Consider the following 26,441-nt stretch of genomic DNA (forward strand, 5'->3'; position numbering starts at 1 on the left):
AGGTACAGGAGTAAACTGATTGGTTATGGCGCACCTTCAGTGTACTAATTAAATCGAATTTCTTTGCAGATTTTTTGTTCCATTAAAGACGAGTAGGCCAGTAGTCATGGCTAAGCCAAACAAATCACACAGGTTAATGCTGAATAATTAATTCATCTTTTATAACGCACATACTACTACCGAAGGCCAGTCTCTAAGCTTGAGACCGGAATTCCGACTTGTGATGCTCTGCGTTGTCTTGCTTCCTCTCAGCAGGTTTTAGGAAAATCTAATTAAAAAAAGCTTTTCTTGAATATAACTGTTAATTTTAACTTTTCTTCTCAAAGTAGTCAAAGCAGGTATTGCATAACTACTGCAGTAGTCAGCATAACGTGCTGCTGGTTTTGATAGTATCCCATATACTTCAATGAGCTACTTTCATATTCATTTTGCATTTCGTTTTGTTACATTTTATAATGTCTGACAATTGTTTTTTCCCTGTTTCTGAAGTCTTAATTTGAGTGTTCTCTCCAGGTCTTAATTCAGTGTCACTTGCGTTCATTATGTTTAACAGTTCCTCTTGGACCGTCCACCCCCCAGGTCCAGCTTGGCCCCTTTTTGCCACCTCTCTCTCTACCTGTGGCGTTCCCCAAAGCTCTATCCTCTCCCCCTCGCTTTTCAATGTCTACTTGGCCCCTCTGGCCTATCTGATTTCTACCTTCTCCTCTAACGTTTAGTGTTATGCAGATGACACTCAGCTTTCCTTCAGGCTCCCCTCAGACTCCTCTCCTCTGTCGCTCATTCCTGACTGTCTATCCACAATTCAGGATTGGTGCGCCTCTAATGATCTCTGTCTTAATGCCAGTGAGACTGAGATCCTTCTCATTGGGACCCCTGCTCCTGCTTTCCCTCTTTCACTCTGGCCGCCCACCTTCGGCCCTCTTCCTTCACCTTCCTATGAGGCAAAAGATATTGGCGACATCTTCAACTCCACTCTCTCTTTCTCTCCTCACATCGCGGAGGTCGTCGAAGAAGTCCCACTACCAGCTGCACCTCCTCAAAGGGACTCTTTCCTTTCTCACTTTCCCCCAGAAGCATCATGGCAACGGTGTGTTGGTAGCTGCCAGTCCCGAGGAATTGTAGCACGGACACAAGCTTCACAAGCAGGGGTACTGCTGTGCTGATGGCTATACGGCTGCCGATGTCAGCCTTGATTGTGTCCAGCAACTGGGTGATGGTTGCCCTGTCTAGCCGATATTCGATCACCAACTGGCCATCAGTCAGGGCCCAGGGTGTTGGCCTGACCCTGGGGATGGCTGGCCGCTTGCTGGTGCTGCTCTCCTCCTCCTTCTCCTCATCCCCCTCACCCCCTGCGCTCTCAGGGCCCTGGCCTGGTTGGCTGGCCTCTGTAGCTCCAGGCGCAGCAGGTAGAAGTCCACATCAAGGCTCCCGGCTCCAAATGGCAGCATGGTGTTTGGAAGTGTGTGTTGTGCATGGGTGGGTCCTTTTGTAGGCCTCTGATTTGCATTGGTTTCACCTGGGCCCTTATTGCTGTCTCCTCCCTGCTCCTGCTGGTGGAATGGTGTTGGGGAGGGTGTGTTGTGCATGGGTTGGTCCTTTGTAGGCCTCTGATTTGCATTGGTTTCACCTGGGCCCTTATTGCTGTGGCCTGTGTTCTTTTACCTCCAGCATTTTGCTGGGGGTATTTTCGGCGGATTGTCCGCCGCTTTTCTGGCGCTAATTGCGCCTACGCCAGACTCGTGATTGCTATGTTTTAGCGCGAATGGTTACCTGCGCTTTTACAGCCGACGCTTGTACAGCCGGCTGTACTTGCGCCGGCTGTAATGGCGCCGGCAATATTTGGACTCATGATTCGACGGACCCTTAAAATCGGCGCTGATAGCGTTACCGCTGATTTTAAGGGTTACTGCCCAACTCGTGATGAGGCCCAAAGTCTCCAGAATTAAGTATCCTAAGGGAAGGTACCTTATTGAACAGTGACAAAAGTGAAGCACGATTCAACAGCTGCCCATTTACAACTGCCTTAGGAGCAATAGTCAGAGTTCTTTGTGGTAAAACCACGGTAGTAGGGGAAGGAGAGTGTACATAGGGGGAATCAGAAGAGGGGGCGTCAGCATTAGTAGGGGCCGTATTAGCAACAGTCGATGGACACTGGATCACATGTGGGGAAACATTTGGTCGAGCTACATAGTTGCAAACTATATGATCCTGTTTTGTAGCTGTATCCTCCTCCCGAGTGGACACTACACAAGCCGGTCCTTCCTCTATCAGCCAGCTGGTTAGCCTACCCACAGTCGGTGCCGACCGTCTTTTGCGTCTTGCTGCTCTTTTTCGTTGCTTTTTTGACATATTAGCACTACAAGGACGCAATGTAGAGTTTAATGCAGGGTGATTCACTTCCTGTTTATCACTGGGAGTGCATCCATCCTCCATTTGAAGCCACAAGGTTTTCCACCTTCCAAGATGGCCGACCGCCATCTCCACAACTATCTACCCAGCCCCACAGCACTGCGTGCAATGTGATTGGCTTCTCACCTACACTTGTAGCCAACCACAAGCCGGCAGGCTTGGAGCCGGCCCACGAACTAAGGCACAGTGCCTGTCTCGAGCCTGTGTACGCCGTCGAGCCTAGGGCCACGACCCCTGCCTCTCCCATGTCGTCCCTCCACCTAACAGGGTAAGCGTGCTGCTCTCTTCCATAATACTGCCCATCCCCTGCAGCCAGTGACTTGAACTTTCCCCCGACCACTATTGAACTTGTGTTCCTGCCTTACCAAACTTTGCCACTTCCAAGCTCACCCCCCAGCCACGGCACAAACTCTTTTCATCATTCGCCCCAGACTCCGATGCATTCGAACTAAAGGTTGCTTACCTGACTAGAAGCAATCAGCTCAGCGTACCACACCCTACTGCATCAGGTTAATCACTAAACTCGCTGATCTAAGTTTAACAGCTCTTTGCAGCTCCAATACCCTAGAATCTTGTACTGCTGACTTATTGCTCCAGTTTCTCTGCGCATTGTGCCTGCAAACTGTCTTATAATGTCCAGCACAATTTGTATCTATTTAATTCTGCTAGATATTACTTCTGCGTGACTTATATCAATACTCAGTGGTTCTTGCACTGCATTAGCAAAATAGAATTAGCCTATTTTTGCATTGTATTAGCAAAACTGAATCTGCCTATTTCTGCACGCTACTAGCAAAATCGAATTAGCCTATTTCTGCATTGCATTAGCGAAACCGAATTAGCCTATTTCTGCATTGTATTAGCAAAACCGAATCTGCCTATTTCTGCACACTATTAGTAAAATCGAATTAGCCTATTTTTGCATTCTATTAGCAAAACCGAATCTGCCTATTTCTGCACACTACTAGCAAAATCGAATTAGCCTATTTTTGCATTGTATTAGCAAAACTGAATCTGCCTATTTCTGCACACTACTAGCAAAATCGCATTCGCCTATTTTTGCATTGTATTAGCAAAACTGAATCAACCTATCTCTGCATTCTATTACCAAAATCGAAATTTCCTATTTTTGCCTGCCACTTGTACAACTGAATAAGCTCACATCTCAGACCACTAGCATATCGAATCTACCGAGTCTGTTAATTACAGTTTAAGCCAAGCCTGCTTACACCCACATACCTGTAATTGCCTACTGTGCTTACCTGCTTGCGCCCAGCCCACAGCACCTCTTACCTTCCATAGCTTAACAGCCCAGCCTACTTTATATTCACAATTATGCTCTCTTGGCTCATTCTCATCATGTTCCCTTTTTGTGTCATGAACAACAATACACCATGCAGCTGAAACAGCTGCATATCATTCAGTAATGGACTAGCCAAACTCGGCTGCCCAAGACACCACCCCATCCCCTGTCCCACACCTTTCCTGCCTACCCTGCCACCTTTCCCCCACAGTGTCTACCGACACCACACCGCAAAAGTCAGCGCCACCCCCGATAACACCCTACCCAACACTCCCAACCCTACTAAAGATGACTACACTGATACTAACCCCAACCAGCCCAAGCTACCAGGATACCGGCCCACAGCCAACCCTAACCTCTTTACCCACAATAAAAACTAGGCTCCAGACTCCACACTACACCCAGCAAGTCGCCTGCAACATCTATGACTAAGGTTACCAATAAGAATACCGCCAACGCCGCTAACACTGCCTCTCTAAAAGGTGCTCTACTTAATGTCAGATCCCTTGTTGCTCATCCCACTGAAATCGCTGACATCATCCTCTCAGCAGATCTCGACTTCCTTGCTACTACAGAAACTTGGTTACATGAGGCAGCAGGACCCTATCTAACCCTTGCTGTTCCTGACAATTACTCTATCCTCAGAGCCGACAGACCTAATGCTCGCGGAGGAGGTGTAGCTTTCATATTTAAATCTTCACTCGACCTCAGATCTGATACCTCCCTTCCACTAAAATCATGCAACCATCTCATCATCAAAATACAAACCACCCCTAAGAGTACAATCACCCTGCAACTAATATACAGACCCCCCCGTCCCACAGGTACCTTCGAGGAAGACATTACCTCTCTAATAGCTGAGAACACTAAGCCTCTCTCACAAAATATCATTCTAGGAGACTTTAATCTAGGGTACAACGACCCTAACGACACTCCTGCTTCCTCCCTTTCTAACGCACTATCTGAGCATGACTATATTCAAGTCAACACTCTACCCACCCATCAGAAAGGCAGAACCATTGATTGGGTCGCAGCCCACAATTGCAATATCACCTGCAAAGCCCCCAACCTCTTGTATGGACTGACCATTTCCTCATACCATTTGACATTAGCATTAACAACCCTAACCCCAAACAGTGCCCACATGCACCAGCCTGTCTGACCAGAAATAAGCGCAACATTACTGCAGATACCCTTACACCACTGGTTCTCCCCTTCCTAAACACACTCTCCGCCACTGCTGACCTGAACCTACTAGTCAGCACCTACAATGACGCCATGGCTAACGCCATTGATGCCGTTGCCCCACTAAAGTTACGCAAAGGTAAACCCAGAGCTCATCTGAACTCTTGGTACTCACCTGAACTCAAAACACTCAGAAAAAAAAGCCAAGATGGAAACCCTATGGAAAATATCTCATCAGCTGAAAATAAAACCAATCTCACGATCATCTCCTCCCTTTACAAAAAAGAGATAATCCATACTAAGAAGGAAGCTTCCAATGTCAGAATAAACAATGCAGGATCCTGTGCTAAAGAACTCTTCACCATTCTTATGGAATTTGAAAATCCTAACCCACCGACGGACACTTGTGTGAAAGACAAACCCTGGTGCACTAGCATCCAAAATGCCCTTGCCAATAAAATCACTGGCCTTCAAACTAAAATTGAGGCCAAACGACTACAACTTTCCAACAGTAACTCCTCCACCGCTAGCATGTCCACCCCTACCAATACCACCACTGGCTTCACGTTCAAAAAGGTCACTATACCAGAAGTCCAAAAAATTATAACATCCTTCAAACCTTCAAATTGCAAAGGGGACAGCTGCCCCGGCCAGGTCATCAAAGATGCAGCAAGAGACCTATCACCCTTCATCTCCAAGCTAATAAACCGATCCTTCTCCAATAACTCAACAACCTGAAACACTCATGGGTTTTCCCTCTTCTAAAAAAACAATCCCTAGACCCAGCCATTCCCACTAATTACAGGCCCATCACTACGGTCCCCTTCTTGCTAAAAATCCTTGATAGAGTTGCCTACCTGCAAATTCAGGAGTACTTAGAGACCAATCAATTGCTAGGATTGCGTCAATCTGGCTTTCGACCTCAACATGGAACAGAAACTGCCCTTGTTGACCTCAAAAGTCAGATTGATGACATCAAAGACAAAGGTAAAGCCGCCATCCTACTCCTTCTAGACCTCTCAGCAGCCTTCGACCTGGTCGACCATAAAATACTCTGCAACCACCTCTCATCTGCTGCCCATTTCTCCTCTTCTGCTGTCATGTGGATACAATCCTTCTTAGCCAACAGAACCATGAGGGTTTGTTTCATCTGCGGCAGCAGCAGACCCCATCCCCAGTACCTGTGGTGTCCCACAAGGATCTTGTGTTTTCCCCACCTTATATAACATCTTTACAAAGCCTCTCTTTGACAAACTGGACCATCTGGGTGTCACCTACACCAACTACGCGGATGACACCCAGATACTCCTCACTATCTCTGGCAACTACAGTGTCGACGTCACCAGGATTAACAAAATCTTCTCCATCATTCAGGCATGGATGGCCACACCTGGCCTCTGCTTGAATGATGAGAAGACTGAGCTCCCCCTTGTCGGATCACCCACTAACTTACAGAAACTCAGCCCTGACTACACCAACGTCATCATCGATGGTAACACCATCCCCGTTGTTAAAAATGTGAAAACCCTTAGCTTTAATCTCGACGCCAATACCAACCTCTCTAAACTCTAAACAAGTCAACATGACCGCTTCAACCACCGCCTACACCGGGAATCTAATTAGGACCTGCAAACCTTTTTTATCCACCAACAGCTGCCTCACGTTGGCCAAGGCTCTCATACAATCTAAGCTATACTATTGCAATAGCCTTTACCTACGTGCCAACCTATCTATAATCAATAAACTACAGGTTCTCCAAAACAAGCAAAGTCTGCAGCTCAGGATGGTCTTTAGGATCCAGATCTCCAACAGGGGAAGGGCTTCTTCCAGCTCTGTTTCATCAGTAGCTGGTCCACCATTCTCTGGTTGGTATTTCCACCCAGCCTCAGCTGGTGGAGGGGTCACAGGTGTGACCTTTGCCTGTCCACTCGGTGATGTCCTTGTCCTATGTACAGGTGTGACACCTTTCTTCTTTCCTGAGACCTTGGGTTTCCCCTTTGTCTCTTTGTTTGTCCTGGAATCAGAAGGTTGTTCTACCTGTAGACTGGTAGTTATAGATATTTCTGTAACTTCCCATTGAGAGTCATTCAAAATTTGCTCTCTGGCCAGTCTCCAGGCCTGCTCCTGCTTCTGTTTACTGGGAGGCCTGGGAGTGCTTGATACAACTCCAAGAACTTTTCAGTCATTCTCCAACCGGACTCTCCCAGGCACCTCATTTTGTACACTGACCGGTATTCTTACACTCATGTTGTTGCATTGGATGAGAGCTGGTAGTATTGGAACCATCTGGACATGGCCTCTAGCAGGCTTAGTGGGGCCTTTGGGTGCCTTAGCAACATCCGCCGGTTTGAAAAAGGTTTCATCCACCACTGTAATGCTGGCCCCAGTGTCTCTAATGGCAAGGGTCTCCTGACCATTCACAAGTACACTGTCCTTGTAATATTATTTTGTGTTATCTGGAATAGAGTTATACACATCTACATGCTGCTGTTCCCACAGACCCAGGGACACTAAAGAAACCGTGGCTGAGACTCCAGTGGGGTCTTCAGCCAACAGATGACCTTTTCCACTTGCCATATGAACATCTCCCTCAGGGATGAAGGCTAAGGAGGCAGTGTGGACCCCTGAAGGTTTACCCTTACATCTGGGATCCCCTTTCACATGGTCAGTTGACCCACAAGCATAACTTTTAGCAAATGTTTTGACAAATTAGGGCTTCCGCTGACCTCCCTCTTGTTTAGCACCAGAGGTTTCTCTAGACTGACCTGGTTTCCCATATGGCTTACCCTTGTTATGTTTGTGGCCCTCTTTTGGGTGAGGGGATCTAGAATTCTCTTTATCATCTTTCTTTTGATGCTTCCCCTCACCCTTTTGGTGAGTGGCCCCAGAATCATTGTGAGTGGCCCCATAAGTAAGCAGCCTTTGCTAACATCCTGGGGACAATCTCTTTTGAGTCAGCCAAGTGCTGTCTCAGGTCAGGAGAGCACTCATCAAAAATAGGTTCCAACAAAAAACAGATTACTCATTCCTTCAAAGGAGTTCACTCATGTAACCATGAATTACCGCCTCCGGATTTGCCGGATTTACAGGGGCATTACAGCCCGGTCCGGTAATTCCGGAGGCGGAATAACGTTACTCTCCATTACCATGGAGTCCTATAGGACTCCATGGGGATGGGGACCATGGAAACACTGGCACCGTAATTAACGGTGCCAGTGTTTTCATTTCCGTCTGCAGGCGGGTGGCGTTACTCTCACCAGGTCAGACCTGGCGGGAGTAACACCACCCGCCTGCAGAACTCGCAGTTTGCCACTCCGGAAACAACAGTGGTTGTGGGTTTACCACCACCGTTGTTTCCGGACCGGCACGGTCATAATGAGGCCCATTATTATTAAAATAGTACAAATGTAAAAAGAAACCTTTTACATTGTTAGTACAATTAAATAATTTCTTTTTTGTTTTTGTAAAAACTGCTTTTGCAAACAAAAACACGGCTGCCATCCCCCAATCAAGATATTTGTTGTTTTCCTCTGGTTGTGCAGCTGTCAGCCACGGCTGGAGTAACTCTAGTAAATGCACACCTGACAACGTGACTCTCACCCACGTAGAAAGGGGGAGGGACAGAGTGTGACAGAGAAAGAGGGGGCGGGGGAGAGAGAGAGCGAGCGTGAAGAGAGGCACGCAGAGAGGGGATGTAAACCTAATTAAATAATGCCCTTATCTTAATAGGTGCTTTTTAAAACAACACAGCCCCTGCGCCCCAAGATAACTATTAATGTCTCTGTTCTTGCATCTGTCAGCAATGGCTGGGGTGGCCCAGGTAAATGCACACTAGGCAATGCAACTTTCACCCACATAGAATGCGACAGATGCATAGAGTAAGGCAGACAAAGCTAGAGTGAGAGACAGAAAAAGACAGAGTGAGTGAGAGAGAGACAGATTGGTGTGCAATATGGGTACAGCTAGCATGATCCTAATAGGGTACATGCAACGGCACCGGTTAGCATATATTTTGGGCTGAAAATGTGCAGAAAGAAATATAAAGAGTAGTGTTTTGGTGTTGTATGCCTTCAAGCCAGACACAAAAAACACTGTATGGCCTTCTGTCCTAGCACTCTGCACTAAAAATAATGATGTTGAAATAAACATGGGACATTACAAGCCATCTGTAGTGATACTGGCATGACAACGATGAGCACATGTGTAACTGTATTGCATGCAATCAAAGACCTCGGGAATACAACCTTTTAAAGTGATTCTATTTGAGAGTAGGTCCAAAAGGCACAGCATCCTGGCAATAGCTTCATTCTATCCAGAAATGTGTTCCTTTTTCTTTTCTTGCAGATATAAAAGGAATTGTGCTCTGCCTGCTAAAATACATATTCAGCTAATGATTGTATTCACTGTTATATATTTTAGATTAAAAGGCTCATTTGTAAATTCATTGAAAAACAAGAAACCATTAACTTGGTAGTGGTGCCAAGCAATGTGGATATAGCAACAACGGAGGCACTTGAAATGGCGAGAACGGTGGATCCCAGCGGAGAGAGAACTCTCGGTAAGTATTCCATCTTGGATATCATTTGGTTAGCCTTGGCATCATTGTATTTGAAGTATTGATTAATGGAACCTGTGGTTTTCTGATACACTTGTTTGTTCATGTTTTAGTTGCACTTTTCGTAAGCCAGGACGGATGCTTTGTCTTTTCTCAAGAACAGGCTCACTGATAGCATATTGTATACAAAGGGAACTTTTCTACTATCTATACCAGAACTCTGTGTGATTCTTCACACTGGAAATATTTTTCTTATTTCGAAAGATTGTTGCTATTGTCTAAAACCCAACTTGCACAAGTTTCTGTCCTTAGAACACAGACAAATGTAGGACATTTGTCAGGGGTGTAGTTTTTCTTGTGTTTATACTGATGATAAATCTCTATTTTCACTTCTTCCACATGTATACAATGATGCAGACCCTGTAGGTTAAAGACACTATTTTGGAAATTACCTATTAACACTTAGATCTTATAAATAGATCTTTAACACAAATCCGATCCTCCTAAGGGACCGTGCGGTAAGAAGTGTACGATCCCCACAGCATGGTTCATGCCGTTTGAGAATAGTATACAAAGGGAACTTAACATTTATAAACTGTAATCAACTCTGTAGTCTTTGATTTGTTTGAGTGACTGCCTCCCTGGTGTCAGGGTTGTTGGTGTGAATTATTGTGACCCCCCTTTAAGGTCAGAAACAATTTTTGTGTTGCTTTTGCTAACTCTTGTGGGTCTCCCTGTAGCCTTTTTTCCAGCTTTCTTGATTAGTGACTGTCCTTTTGCTGCCAGAGGGACTTTTACTGAATCCCTCTTGGAGATGCAACTCCTTTTTGCTGTGCTGCACTTAGTAGCCCATATGGCTACCAAGTCGTGGGTGCTCTTTGTGCACTCCAATTTGTCCCTGCATGAGTAGTCCATGGGTGTGTTTTCTTGCAAATAGCCAGAGCTGTTGTTGGGGAGTAGGTTGGTGGCATCTAAATGTTTGATTTTTGGCAATGCAATCCTGTAGCTGTTGTATCTCATTGACACTCAAATGCCAATATATTGTGACCACAGGGCTACCAACACATTAATAAAAGTCTACACCAGACAGTTTGTTTTTGGCCTACCATTTGTTTGATTGGGCTATGAGGTACTGCCAAAAGGTCTGTTGTTCTTACATAAGCTTTTTGCAGAGCCCACAAGGCTTCGCGGTTTGAATGGATTCTAGTTTAGGCTGAATGATGATCTCCAAGACACCTCATTCCACATCTGTGCCAGTGTACCTGAGTGTGCTGGCCGGTCCTGTTTGAGCGGCCACCATTACTGTAAAAGGTGCATGGCTATTGATTGGTGGGTATGTTTACCCCTGCCCCTTCGTGTGTTTATATCTATGGAGAGCCAGGCTGTTCTGGACATTGCTTTGCTGAAGCCTTATCTGGAAGACGGATGGAGAGAGGGGCTGTATCCTGGTACTTCTTTCCTGGCTATACTTTGCGATCCTGCTCCTCCATCCTTGCTTCTCAGAATATAAGAATCTCACAATAAGCTCCTCTTCTGCTTCCTGTGGTCCTTTGTGCTGGAATGGGCATGCCAGCAGTTTCTGGTGCCCTCTGGAAACCACCTTGTATTGCTTGCTGGAGCTGACGTGAGGTCTCACTGCTACCTGGCTAGAATGGAGTGGCTTGCTGCTTCTCCAGCAAATCTTCTGCTCTGTTGTGGGATCTAGAACCTCATACTCCTGAAGCTGTTCTTTATCGATAGACTGTTCCTGCTTCCCTGTGCTGAGTCTTTGACTTGTTGTGTATGGTAACCCTTATATTTCCCCTCGCTGTAGCTGATGCTATTGTGCCTTCCTCATTGTGGGTAGTCTTGAAGAGTTCTTCCTTGCTCCTGGGTCTGTGCCTGTGATCCTGGTACATTCTGGGACTCTGTAATGCGAAATGGAATCCTGAACCTCCCTTTAGCCGATCCAATCCATATACTAAAGGCGACCTCAGCATCTGGTCCTTCTCTGTAACAATACTCAGCCTGGGTCACCTTGTCCACATCTTCGGACCCCTGCCCTGTCACTGATCTTCTCCTGGTAGGTCTCTGGTCCATGTTTGCAGTCCAACTTGAGGGCCCCTGACCGTAATGCAATCCTTCATGGCTGGTGGTTGATTATGCAGCTACACCCCAGCAAGCATCTGGTTGACGAACCTAGCTTTGCTATTTTTCTAGTGTGGTCCCTTTGTCAGGGTCAGTGACTTGGCCCTATCAGAGGGGGCAGATACCCCTCCCAACCTGGTGTAGGCAGTCTACCAGGGTGTATGCCAAAGCGTATCCAACCCCAGAGGCAGGATGGGGTAATTGGGAGGTCCCCTGTCTCTGAAACCCCTTATTGTGCCAAGCATACCTGTAACCTTGGTAGCACTGTCTGTTGCACCATATATTTCAGCCTTGAATCTGGCCAGAAGTCTCTTTTGTTTCTTGCAGAACCATCGGCTCCTGAATGCAATCCATTCCTAGCAGGAAACACAAGAGGACCCCTAACTAAATAATTCAAGGCAATTGAGGTGACATAGCTGTTATCCTTTCAGACATTCAGACTCCATAGAGTAGATATGTCAACACTGCAGTCTAAATTGATAGCACAGTGTCCCTAAACACATGCTGTACATCCTAATGCAACCTACCATAGTGTGTACTGTATTTACATGCATATCGGGGGATTTATTTAAATGTGTTTACATGAATGTCATTTTCTATGCAACTTTACTCTGATACCAATGTTTTTGATATTGGTGAAAATAAGGTTTAATCTGCTATTTATCAAAGAGAGTTTGATGGCCAATAAGTGGCTATGCTGTCATAGAATCGAGTCTGCTGCTTAGAGGTGGCATTACATTTTTTAGGATTAGAAATGTTAGAAATATCGTCATTTGATAGAGGGACTGTGTGTGTACTAGATTTAGTGATACTGGCCAACTTTTATTTCTGTGAATCAGTCAGTGATATTCCATTGTGGTGACTTATTCAGTATAATGTTAGGGGGCCTTTGTGTGTTTATATCTATGGAGATGCTGACTGTGCTGGACATTGTTTTGCTGAAGCCTTATCTGGAAGATTGCTGGATAGAGGGGCAGAAAGGCTTGACCAGTCAGAGGATCGATGGATCCATCTGTAGCAAACAATCCCGCCTCTGAGAAAGACGAATGCACAGCACGGCCAGGAGATCTAGGGAGTTGGGGATTTTGGGTAGGTGAGGTGATCCAACTGTCCCCACCTGAAGGAACACTGCAGTCGGTAGCTTCCTGGTTGCTAAAGATGCAGACCTTTGCAGTCAGATTCCTTGACATGCTTGGGAAACTGTTGCGGAGCTACCGTCCTCTCCCTCAAACAGCAGACCTTCCAGATGTGCAGGATTGTGTTCCAGGAGCAAGACAAGGTGCATGGGTAAGGTGTCTTATTTTATCCCCACACAGGAGGTTGGGGGTGAACATGTTCTCCTTTGTCACACCATACTACATTCAAACAATGTGTGGCCAGCTTGGCTGGCCATCAACTCAAGACATCTCACAGATTCACGGTGGGGTTCCTCACACAAAGGACCAGATCCACATTCTACACACACAGGTCTCTTCATATGCCAGTAAGAATTTGTTTATGCTGTTACATCCCCCAACTGAGAGGGACAGCCACTGTGTGGCCATAACTGGTTACTTTCCCCAATATGCACACACACACACCTCTCAAGACTGAGGGGAACAAAGTCAGTCTCTGTTTTAGTCTGGAAGAGGGGCTCAAAAAGGACCCCAGCTAGACACAATTGTTACAGATGGAGGAAGCCATTGTGAACTAGCTCAGGAAGTCCTTCAAGAGATCTTTGCCCTTTGGGGAACCCCTCAATTGGATCTGTTTGCCACCAGTATCAACTGGAAGTGTGATCAGTATTGCTCAAGGGAATTTCCCCCGAGAGGAGCTCTAGAGGACGCTTTGATAGGGGATTGGAAGTTTCCACTTCTGTACGCGTTTCCTCCAGTCCCTGTCATTCGTCAAATGATCAGGAGGTTGAGAAGATTCCTGAAACCCCTGATCCTAATTGCCACGGATTGGGCTTGGAGAACGTGGTACCCGGGTCTTCTAGATGTGTCCATCTGTCCTCCGATTCATCTTCCGCAAAGAGAGGATCTTCTCTCGCAGAAGGGATGTCAGGTTCTCCATCCGGATATCAGGACCCTCCACCTTAACGGCTGGTTTCTCCCGGATGACAAAATGGAGGTGTTGCTTTCAGCCAGAAGGCAGCAACAAAATCTTTATACCGCTGCCATTGGAACACATTTTGCAGCTGGTGTAGAGAAAAGAATATTGAACCCTTTACATGTAGTACACCGGTGGTGTTATCCTTTTTGCTATATTTAGCAAATTCAGGTCTTCAAGTTGCCACAATCGAGGGCTACCTCGCAGCGATGTCACTCTTCAAGCGCACTGCAGAGGAGCCTTCATACTTCAAATTGCCCTTAGTGATTCAGTTTCTGAAAGGGTTAACTAATGTTTTTCCCCCAACTCCTTTTCAAGTTCCAATGTGGGACCTAAACCTAGTCTTGAAATTTCTAATGGGTACTCCATTCGAACCCCTTCATTCTTGTTCATTAAAGTTTCTCACTCTTAAAACAATCCTTCTAGTGGCTTTAACTTCGGCCAGAAGAGTGAGCGAATTACAAGCTTTATCTTGCAAACCTCAACATACAATCTTTCACAAAGATAAGGTTGTTCTACAAGTGAAGCCGAATTTTCTCCCAAAGGTGGACTCAGAATTCCACATCACACAAAAGATAACCTTACCCTCGTTCTATCCTTCTCCCCATCCAGAGAAAGAGGAAGAGAGATTGCACAGGCTGGATCCAAGGCGTGCCTTGAGTTTTTACATTAGCAGACTTGCGAGGATTAGACAAAGCAGACCAATTGTTTGTGGGGTATACAGGGCACAAATTAGCTTTACCTATTACAAAACAAACCATTTCAAGATGGATTATATTAGCTATTATAGAGTGCTACGAATTGGCAGGAAAAGAGCCCCTTCAGCTCTCCAAAGAGGAGTTCCAATTAAGGACATATGTGTGGCTGCCACATGGTCGTCCGCACACACTTTCACTAAATTCTACAGTCTTGATTCCACCTCTAGCCAGGAGATGAAATTTGGAAAAGCTGTGTTGCACTCTGTGCATCTTTAAAGGGAAACATTTCACTTTACTCCCGCCTCCTCTATATACTACTGCTATGAGAGTCTATGAAAGATAAGGAATACGTGGGAGGACACAATACATTCGAAGAACAAGTTACTTACAAACTGTAACGTTCTTTCGACTGGTGTTCCTCTCACGTATTCCTTATCGCCCCTCCCATCCTTCCCCGCAGTAAAACTTCCCTTGTAGTTGCAGCCTACGCTCCTTCAAGGTTATTAACCATTTCATGCAAAGCAAGACAGCACCTCAAAACGGAACTGAGCAACGGACGCTGCGCAAGACTATTTATACCCATGGTGACGTCGGCGTCGATACGGAGGCCTTCGAGGGACACCGACTCGAGGCACGTCGACACGCAGCGCCCTCTACTGTGAAACATTTTTCCGAGGCCAGCAAGCTGGAAGTGGATTTATCAAAGATAAGAATACGTGGGAGGAGCATCCAGTCGAAAGAACGTTACAGTTGGTAAGAAACTTGTTCTTCTCTTATGGTTTCCTCAGATAGACAACAATTATGGCCACTTACACGAAGCAATCAAACTGGGACCTGTAGTTGTCTTCTAGGTGCATGACCTCTTAGTCGCGGGATCGGGTGGGTCCTGCGCTTTGGTTCACTATCTCATCCTTTGAATGCTTTGTTCCTCTCTCTCAGCGTGATTCCCCTTTCCTTCAGGAGTCTATCATCATTACATTCCTTCTCTCCTTTGCCCCGCATGTCCTTAGGGAACCTGAATTGTTGTCCCTGTCCTATTCAGGGGATCTTTGCTTTTGCCCCTGTTCTTCTCAGGGGTCCTGCTTTTGTATTGGTCTCTATTCACGAGTATCTTAGCAAGGTTTTGCCTTAGCCCATTCCCAGGATTCTCATGTGGTTAAAGTCTTTCACGTTTCTGGCTTTAGGGTACACTCCTTCTTCCCCCTGGCTTTGTCAGTTTCAGCTTCCCCAGCCTCTTCTTAGCCTCCTCAGGTAGTTCAGCTATTCCACCCTTTTGGCGTAGGTGGGCTGCAGGGGTGCTCTGCTCCCCCCCCCGCCCCACCCCCCTGTGTCAACTAGTCTCCTTGACCTCTTCTTAGGCTTCTCATGCAGGTCAGCTCTTCCACCCTTTTGGCTTAGGTGGGGATGCAGGGGTACTCTCCTTCTCTCCCCTGGGTCAATCAGTTTCTTCCAGGCTGCTCAGGCAGCTTCCAAGCATTCAGTGCTCCAGGTTAGTCCAGGCTCCTTCACCCAGGCAGGAAATCCTCCTTCCGGATACAGCTCCTCATCATGCAGCAACGTCTGGAGAGAAGTATAGGGAACCTGTCCCTGATTGAAACAAGTTCAGAATGAATCAGACTCCTCCTTATCCTGATGGCTGCTGATTGGTGGAAAGACCTGCTTACATGATTGGCTGGCAGGGTGTTTCCACTCTGGACCTCCTGCGTTTAGGCTCTCTTTCTTTTTGCCAGTTGGGCTTCTATTACTTCAATTGTAGATTCACTTTATTTGCTTTTTGTATTCTTGTTTTATCCTGGGCTCATTTTAAATGTTATTTGTCTGATTCTTGGGGCTCAGGTTTTTATTTTATTAATTTAAGTACTTCTTACATTTCCCCAGGTTTCTCTATGGGGTTTAGAACCCGGGTCTTCCCATAGGCTCTATGGAGTTCCACACACCTAGGACTTTTACTGGTGCTGTGGAAGGAAAAGACTAGGTCCTTTCCTCTGAGGTCCTAGAGTGTCTCTCCGCTGTCTACTCTCATCGGCTTCTATCCTTCAGAGTGGAGCACTCCGCAATCCCAGCTCCCAATGTCCCAGCACCAGCATGCCAAGGGGTGGATGCCCATCCTTTCCTCCACGCGTCGTGAGCTGTGCCACTGCTGCTGCCATCCCGCGCCAGGCGGTAGCATCACTACCGTCGCCAGGCAGTCCTGGGTAAGGTTCTTGTGTGGATTGTGGCACTGCGATTCACCACACCTCACAACCTCGTTCTTCTACACATGGAATAGTCTCTGTTCATCCTGTTCTCTACCCTTGGGATGTATAAATATGCCCACAAAAATTGTCCCGAATTTGGGTGGGCAGCGTGGGGGATCTGTATGATCTCAAATTCCCACTGTCCATGGCTAAAATATTTAATTTTGGTTGTGGAGGGTCTGGTCCCAGGGCGGCAGTGGGGAAGGAGAAGGGTTGGTAAAGGGTTAACATAGTCCTCACTTGGAGTCAAGACATATTACAATGGATTAACATGGTCACGTTCTCAATCTTAAACTTAAGCCTTTTATGAATTTATGTTATGATTTCTAAGAGAAGAACCTTGGTTAACACACTTACCTGTTTTAGGAACTGCATTAAAGATGTATCCATATAATAATCATATGAAATAGAAAAACTATCAGTCCAGAGGTGGCAAGAAATTTTTTTTTTAAATGTGGGACAATATTTACAAATGTGCAACTATAGTGATAACTGCCACGTTTAGTGCTTAACATGGCTGGCAACACCTCACAAGGCCTAGGGCTGTTACCAGCCATGTCTACATCTCTATTAGCACTTTGGTGCTTTTTTTCCCAGGGTACCAATACTATTTTACTGAGGGAAAATGGCTCGTGCATTTTGCACATGCTTGATTGCCCTTTTAAAATAAAAACAAAAAGGTACAATGCTCCCTTCCCCCGCAATATTGAAAAGGAAAATGTTCCCTTTTCTATGTCTAGTGTTGGCAGACAAGCAGCAGGGTGCTGTCAGTGAAGCAGGAAGAATTTGGAGTTATGTAAGTCGGGGGATGGGTGGGTAGTTGAAGGGGTAGATTAGAGATGCACAGGAATGTTGGGCAAAGGAAGAATAGGGGTCCTGGGAAAGAAATGCCGGATCCATGGAAGAGGCCAAGGATGACACAGAACACAGACTTTACTGCGCACATCCTGTGCTTTTGATGGTTTGAAGCCTCTACCGGGGTTAGAGGCTCTGACCAATTGACTAATAGAGATTCACTCTCATTGTTAGGTAGATTTTCTTTTTGCAAATCTTACACTGTCTGTCCTGAGTCTGCCTGCCCTACTGCTGCACTCATTGTGATTATTTTCATTGACTTTAAGGTTAGTGAGAGTTTATTTATCTCATTCACCCGTTGCATTTACTTTTGTTCTGGTGCCACTGGACCCTTCCTCTGAGATTCCTGCCTAGGGAGATCTCTGCCCTTTGTTTTGACTTTCATGTTTTCCCATGGCAGCACCACAACCTTATGTGGTGTGCTGCCAGGGATCTCTTTGGCCCCTTTTGAAATGTTGTAACATGACATAACAGGCGTATTTGTAAAGTGCACGTTCACCATCTTGGCGCTAATAACAGATGTTTATTGTTACCCAACTTAATGGTACTCATTTTATCGACCTCAGAAGAATGAAGGGCTGAGTGGACCTGCCAGGATTCAAACCTGTGACCAGGAGGTCAAACACAGGTCCCTGTAGTGGATGCATTAGTCCACTGAGACACAGACCTGGCTGTTTTGAGTTCACTGGTTAGTCTTTGGACCTACCATGTGTTTTATCTTTGTCAGCACAAGCCATCTTACATGGCGTGCTGTGGGGATACTTTGTGTCTCCTTCTCTTTGTTGTAAGTAGCCTTTTTACCGTTTTCCAGGCATCTTCTCAACAGGGTGGTAGCTGTTGTTATTTTTTGACCTTTTTCTGGATGCATTATCCTTGGCTGCCTGTGTAGTCACAAAAGTGTACTTAAGTCCCATTTCCTGGATATAAGGAGACACGCTGGACTCAGGAACCAAGTCGACCACTGGAGCTGAAGAAGATCCAAAGAAGATGATTGAGGTAATCCGGAGGCCTGCTGCAGAAACCAGCATTGGCTCTGCCACTACCACACTGTTGCAAACCTCAACCTTCTAATCGACAAGGAAGACGGAAGACTTCTGCAAGGTGTCTTCCTCCCTCTGATTGGTGGGACTAACCAGTCACCTGTCTTGCTCACGGTACGTCCCCTGTTTTCGGTCTGCGGAGCGTGCATCTTTGGATTTTCTCTGCAAGGCTCATTGATGCAAGGACCTCCGGCTGGCAAGTTGGCTGGAACTCATCGTGGGCATCCTTGAGGCTCTGCCGGGACACTAGAAATCTGATGTTTTGCACTCCACTAGGAGAAAAGGTTTCTAGAAGAACAAATTCCCGCTGCCGAGTTGTTGAGTGCCTCCTGGCTCTATTGGGAGTCAATCTAAGGTATGCATCTGTCTCAATCTCCATGAGGGCCTCTCCTTAGTCGTGGGACTGAATCTTGGTGTCCCCCTACGGTGTGAGGTGTCCAGAGGAAATTAGAGCCGACTGTCAGCCCTTTCCCTTGAACTTGCGACCCGATGACCCAGCACGGTGAAAACAATGGTGAGGCTTGACTTGTCCCCTGGGACTGTTTTTAACATTCTAGGTCCAGAGATCCCTTCTAGCTCCTGAACACCCCCCACTCCTGCCATTGGGGTTGCATTGGGTGCAAATTCCTGCTTACCTTAGCACTATTCAGGGCTTGCCCAGGACAGTGGTGTCCGAGTCAGTATTTCTGGGGATCATCGTTCAGAACCCCAGGCCTGGAAGCTGCTCCTTCTTTTACTGTTTACAGACTTAATACGCTTAAGTCCGTATTTCAAATGTTGCATTTGACCTGCACTAACTAACTTCACTACTTCTTCTTCACTAGCTGAGTGGCCCCTCCTGTACTATTCACTTCTTCTCACTTTTTGGGACACCTGAAAGAATACCAGAGACTTGATCCGGGTCTGGTTTGGGCTTATGAAGTTTTAGTATATGATACTAGGTGCCTTAGAATTACAAGGCCTATGTGTTAATGTGTGTTTAAGATCTGTTCTCCCCTTGGTGAATGCATTATAGTTGGATTAACTGCTTGTGATTTTAAAGTAGTGTGTACTACATAGTGGGTTACCTAACTGTGAGTTGTATGTATGTACTAAAGTATTTTTACACAGCTTGAAATATTTTAAGTGCACCTTAGTGTAGTTTTGTAATAAATTAGTGTTATTCGTATCACTCACTTGTGTGGGTATTTCCCTTATCAGTTCTCGGTACTACACAACAGTGCCCGTTTCCTCCTTACTTCAGCCTTGCTGCTTAGTCAGAGCTACTTAAAAGAATTGGTTTGCTCAACTGGGGTTGTGAATAACCTTGCATACCCTATGTTAGGAAACAGTTTCTTTTTGCTGCTTTCCCCCATACACTTCTATGGGACACGCTCTCTTTTTGCTTTGTTTTGACTTATAGTCTGACGCTTAGAAGGTAAGTAAACCTTTCAGAAAGTCCTGGGAAGACTATGGGCCTCATTACAGGTTTGGCGGTTTTCCGGTGGTAAATCCGCCAGAATACTGCCAAATGGATTTACTGTTACTGCCACTTGGTCTGGTGGAATTACTGCCGGATCACAAGTAGTGGTATGCCAGTGTTAGTTGCCATTTATACATGGGTATTTCTGCAGAATTGCCACAGGCAGTAATTCTGCCGATTTTGTTAATTCGTCGTGGTAAGGTGGCGGAATTACCTCCAGCTCACTGCCAAACGTATAGTATGGCAGTGCAGTAATGCGGCGGTAATACGGCAGTAAGAGAGTTTCCCCTGTTTTACTGCTGTTTTTTACCACACCTCCCTATGTCTCTCTTTATGGTTTCTTGTATTTTTTAAAACTGCACACACAAACCTAAAGTGAAGTACAGTTAGGATAATTTTTATCCGTATAACCTGTTTGTATGTACCTGTTTTGTTTTTTTCTGGATTTTTGGTTACAATTGCAGTATGTCCAGGATGGGCTGGTGGCAGCCGATATTTTTCTACCATGTTTTGAACTTTTTACTTGTGCAGTTTTGCAGTTACCGCAAATGCCCACTAAGAGTGGCTCACAATGTCTGTGGCACGAGATTTCCACTTGTTCTTTGGCCATATTGTTCTTTGGCCTTCTACCTGCCCTCTTAGGTCTGGAATTTCCATATATAAAATGCCCTTTCCCAGTTAAAGCTGCTGCTTTCCCATGCAAAGGGGTGATCTGTGTGTGTGGCCGGATTTTGGGGCTGGGACTGTCTGGTCCCAGTCCACATCCAGATGCCTGAATGCCTGTTGTTGGGCAGATTGTGTCGCCAATGGCTAGCCATGATAGGATATCCGCTACCAGTTTGAAGGGTGCAAGCAGCTACCAGTACAGATCTTGGATGAAAGGAGGACTCCTGCTGCCATTCCACCGACCATCAATGGAGTTAAGACCCCTACGAATAAGTGCAGCCACTGAATACACGATGACGACATTTGCAGCTGACCAGCATCAACTCCAATGAAGTCCCAGTGAAGCCATGCTCATCTGCTGATCTCAAGAAAACTCTTGTCGGTGCTTTGACCCCTGAACTTGTGGGAACAACCAGTCTCGACCTCAGCTCGACAATCTGTGCCTGTTGAGCCTTCAGAATTTTCCTTGGACCAACCGGTTGACAGACCAGCTCACTCCTGGGTTACTTTGCTGCAGTCTTTGCCGTTCTGAGTGTATCGTTGGAACTTGGAGGATCTTCAACTTGTGTTACAACACGCCTGCTCCTGTATTTTCAGCCTTCTTGTCCCAACGGAAGTTGTGCAGGGCCTGCTCCTTTGTTCGTGAACCAAAAATCGGCTATCGCTGCCTGACCGTGGGGACTCCCATTGTATTTTATCTTCTACGTTCCCTGGAGGTCTCCTGAGGTTGCCTGCTCTGTAGAAGTATTCTCCTTTTCATCACAAGGGTGATCAGCTGGCCAGTGTCTGGAACCTTAATACAAGTACCGTGACTGACAAAAACTAAATCCTGTGTCCGAGAATGACCTCTGCACTTGCGACCCCTGGGCTTCCCTAGACAAGACCAAGCACAGAGAAACTTGTGCCCAACAAATTCTGTAACCCAGCAGTGGTAGCTGGAGAAATCGGAGTAAGGGTGGTAAGTTAAAACACCTGTTCCACCCCCCAAACTCCCTTTTCTTCATTGGGTTACATGGGCGTAAAGGGCTATCACTCTCTCGCTTTCCTGACTCAGATCAGTGGTGATCTAGTCAAGGATCCCCTCCTGGGCCTATGCTAATGTAGTGGGTTGAGAGAGTTACTTAGCTAAACCTTCCTTAACTTTTTGGAACATTTTAGTCACAACCACTGGCCTCATCCAATCACATCCTAAACCTACATGAAAAAGATTACTTTCTAACTGATGACTTTAGGGCGCTAGGTCCCAAACCATCTTTGGGATAGACTTGCTAAGTGCTGGGAATTATTCTAGTGTTGATTTAAATTGTTTCGACTACGTTTTATGTATCTGACTACTCTGCATTGCACTGGTTTTGAATCGTATGCCTTTCTATCTTCCCCAAGGGTAAATGTATATATGTTTTTTATAGTAATCGTACGACAATATTTACCTACAGGTTTCATTGCTTAGTGTGTACTTTAAAGGCCTAATATATAATTTGATTTATTGTACTTAACTGTCTAACTTGAATTATTGGTGGTGTTCTTTGTGGCGTGGTGGGGCAGAAGAAGGGCATAGACTTGGATTTTCATTCTCACTGAAGATTTTAATAAAGAAAAGGGATAAACGCCTATCTTTCCCCAAGCTAAAGGTTTTCCGTACCTAACAAAACTAATTTAGGTGCTCGTCAGTCGTCAGTCGTCAGTGGGAGTCTAAACACGATTCTGTACACTTTCCCAACTAACCTAATCTAACCCTACCACTATTGTAACAATGAAAACAAGGAGAATTACTCCCTTCTCATGTAGGCTTGTATTTTACAAGTTCAGTTCAGTAACCTATCCTCAAATAGTTTTCGGTAACTGCTTTTACCAATTCATACAGTTCTGTTACTGCGTTGTTCACAGTCTCAATCGTCTCTTTTATATGACTATTCTTCATTCCCTTCTTGTTGTTTTCTTGTCAGAGTATACTTGTAGTAATCCTTCTCTTTTTTCCAAAGTAACTTTATCCAATATTTAGGACTTTCCCTTTGACTTCTTTGGCTTTCGATATTTAGTTCACTTCATTCAGTGGCAATACTTTGGGGGTCCTTATGGGTTTGCCTGTATCCTGCCGGTAGTTTCTAGCGGGATAATGGCAAACAGACCTACTGTTACCGGTATCTGATATCCTGGTATTACCAGGATATTCCAGGTGCAGGCACTGGCGTTCATTCCCCGTTCCAGGACTCCATGGGGGGAATTGCCAGTATTATCGGGACCGGTAATACCAGAAATGTTTGGCCGGTGGGAGCCCGATTTACCTCCAGCTGTTGGCTGGAGGTAAATCAGGTAACCCCCCACCGACAAACATGTAGTTTGGTGGTGTGGGAAAAGTGTCAGTAACGGAATTGCACTTTTCCTGCACCGCCTAACTTCTAATAAACCCCTTTATCTTGACTGGGATGAGTATGAGCGCTCCAGTAATGATTCTCTTCTTTTTCTCTCAATATCAATACTTTATCTTGTCTAGGATGAGTATTAGCGTTTCAATAATAATTCTCTTCCACTTCACTCACTACAAATACTTTTTCTCGACAGGGACGGTTATGAACATTCCAGTAATGATTTTCTCCCACTTGCCTGTTACCTTCCATGTTCAAGGGAAACATCACTGAGTTTATTGTTCGACGGGACCTTCTCTTCTACTTGTCAGGTTGGCCTCTCGATTTTCCTCTGATACGTTTCCTTCGTTTTGCTCTCTGAGAAGTTTCGTCGGTATCTTGCCTGCTGTTTCTGTGTTGATTTCGACTTAGTTGTATCAGCGTTCTTCACGGACCCTCAGGTCCATCACAGTTTGCTTATGGCGATGCCACCATTGGACTCTCTTTCGGGATAAGGACACCTCACGTCCGCATCAGCTTCTGTCCTCTCTCTGGTTTTCCAATGCCTTGAATCTCGCACTGCAGTTTGCTTCTTCTGGATTGTAGGACGCTGCAAGTCCAGTGTTTCTTCTGTGCCAGTCAGCAAGCAGTTTTGTAACTCGCAGGCTTTATCTCTCTCTGCGGTTTCTCGACGATTTGCATCTGGTTCTGTAGTTTGATTCCTGGGATTATATAGGACATTGCATGTCCAGTGTTTCTTCTGTTCACCATAATAGGGTGTCTTCCCAATATCCACCCCAGGCTGATTTTGGAAATCCATCTTAACAAATTGGTGGCAGGGGTGGGATAACGTCTTCGGCACTTAGTGCAGATTCACTGGCGTGATCCCATAGTTCTTGGTAAACAGAACTCTAAGCTTTAAAATTGTTAGGGCTGTAACAATTATATTTTATCACAGAAACATACTTAATGCTCTAAAAAAAAGTTGAAGATTTGAAAAAGTTGTGTTTAGGGAAGGGTTTGACTACCTCTGGAAACAAAAGAGACTTAGTACAGAGACTAATAGATTATCAGGAATCTGGGAAAAAGGCTTTAACTGTTGCTAGTGGTGTAGATAGTTCTAGGGCAGGCCCTAGCAACAGCAATGTCCTGTAACATTGAAACCACATAAGGTACAACGAAATCTGAAGAGAGTGCTTCTCAATCCTCTATTGCTACTTCTGATGCTGAAGCTGTATATGATTTAAGAAGAGAGGAGCTTAGATACAAGGAGATGGAAGTCATATATAGGATGGCAAACATGGAGTCATATTAGAATGAGAAAGAAAAGGACAAAGCTATTCATCTGGAATTGGCCAGGCTGAATTGGCCTTCAGGTTCTTCCAGAAGGCCTGGGAATGGTCCTAGGTCATCCTTTGATCCAAGATTTCCTGAGGATCTATTGAATGTTTAGGATGATAAAATATACATTATAGATTGGTTGTCTAAAATGTGAGTATTCTTGCAAAGTACAAGTGGTCAATGTGTCTGACAAGATTGTTTGGCTTCTCAGAAGACTTTCCCCGAAGAGCCCCAATGCTATTATGGAGTTGTTGAAGCCTGAGAGAAAAGATTTTGAAAATGAAAGCATGCTCTGCTCTTAATGTTTGGAAAGACTCCTGCCCACTACTTAGAGGTTTAGAGACCACAAGAAAAATAGAATACCACTTTGGTCCCCTATATAAATGATTCTCTTAAAAACATGAGTGGGTGGGTTGAAAAGCACAAGATAACCACTTTTGAAGGCATGAGAAGTAGTCATTCTGGAATATATTTTTGCTTCTTGGATCCAAAGAAGCTGGCCACTGCTGCTGGTGTCCCATGGAGTCTCCCATAAGGACAAGAGTGCTTCTCATAAGCATGAGGAGGGGAAACGGGAGAAAGATAAAGAGGGTGGGAGTACTGAAAAGCCTACTTACCATATGACCCACAGGGAATACGTCAAGTTGAGCAATGTAAAGTGTAGTGCGAATTACCATCCCAAGCAATAATCTGGCCACAGTAAGCCTCCATAAATAGGATGCTCCTCCAGGATCTAACATGTGGAGCAAGTGACCATGTGAAGGGAGGTCCCCTTTTTGGGTAAGACCTTGGGGGACTATTCTGTAAATCTTTAATTCCCTTATAAGGGAGATATAATCACAGGAGCAACCTTCACATCTGATGTCCTGCCAAGAGGCGTTGGAGCAGATGTTACTCTAGTGTCCCTTGGGAGCTGAGACCCACAATTTTCTGAAACCTATCCTTCCATCCCTAACAATACCAAGTCCATTTTTAAAGGAATGGTTCGGTCAAATTTTTTTATTGCCCGTACGGGTCGGCCATGTGTTTTTAAGCATAAGTCGCTCGATTTTAGAAAAAATTCCTATGGACCTTACCCGAGTTTTCGTCCATTAAACGCACGCGAAAACAGGCACCAGGGAGCTGCCATTTTGTGATGATCCTATCATTTCCCCAATTGCCCTGGCTGACCTGCTTTTGCGGCACTAAATCATATCCCCCGCCCCTGAGCCTGACATTATCAAAACATTCATATTCCCCGCCTCTCTCCGTGACGTTACTGTGCTGCGTAGGCAAACGCACCCAGTCGTCTTCTACACGACTTCACACAGAACCAAGAAACCAACAAAGATCAGCTCACAACACAGCGTGCCACAATTCGGAATATAAAACTGTACTTTAAAATCAAACAGCAACACAGTAAATTTGGTAAAGTACATTTATTTGACATTAAATGTTTATAGAATATTCAGCAATTGCCATATGAACTCCGAAAGTCATTTATTTTCTTTTATCTCTACGCAAATCCGTAAAATGTTATCGTGAGTCACGCGATGTTCCTTTATGGTACACAGGGTGTTGGTTTTCGTTCAAAGAAGCACTTTTGTCGCACGTTGAACCGCAAGGCTGTTCCATCAAGTAGGCACTAGGCCAGCGTAAAGGTTGATATGTTGCTTCTAGCCGCTAGTACCGCGTAAGGGCATATGGGCCCTTGGCGATCGTCCCATAAAATCATCAGAATGGTGCAGTTGTTAACATTAAGCTGCAGCTGGCGGCTGAAGAAACCGTCTGCCGGTGTCTGAAACTGGTGGCAGTGGCAAAAGGGGAGTATATACCTGTTTTGAAAACATAAAATGTATAATTAGTCTCGCCAGCCGATCTTTATTAATATTATTCATTTTATTTATTACGGCCGAGCTGAAACTATTTGCTTTCAAGTATGTTCGGCTCTAAAATCAATGCGAAAACTAACGAAATAAATCGAGGTTAGTACACAATGAGAAACGACTTTTTGTCTACATGCGTGTGGAATGTGGACCTGCATGCCCATGTGCCCGCTACAAGGACGATCCCACAAACGTTTTCAAAGCTCTTCATTCATTCATTTATTCATGCATCCATTCATTAATTCTTCATTCCTGTATAAAA

At 45.3% G+C, this 26,441-nt stretch overlaps 1 protein-coding gene across 3 annotated transcripts in view; it reads left to right on the forward strand.

Moving 5' to 3' along the window:
- Positions 1-26,441, forward strand: part of LOC138525816 (interferon-induced GTP-binding protein Mx3-like) — a 948,323-nt gene that overhangs the window by 239,901 nt on the left and 681,981 nt on the right. For all 3 annotated transcript variants that reach the window (XM_069636042.1, XM_069636043.1, XM_069636044.1), the window contains one exon: positions 9,317-9,455. In XM_069636042.1, the coding sequence (XP_069492143.1) occupies positions 9,317-9,455 (139 nt within the window). The remainder of the gene's footprint in view (positions 1-9,316; positions 9,456-26,441) is intronic.

This window comes from Ambystoma mexicanum, chromosome 7p (genome assembly GCF_040938575.1).
Source record: "Ambystoma mexicanum isolate Mex_15411 chromosome 7p, UKY_AmexF1_1, whole genome shotgun sequence".
Taxonomy (NCBI): domain Eukaryota; kingdom Metazoa; phylum Chordata; class Amphibia; order Caudata; family Ambystomatidae; genus Ambystoma; species Ambystoma mexicanum.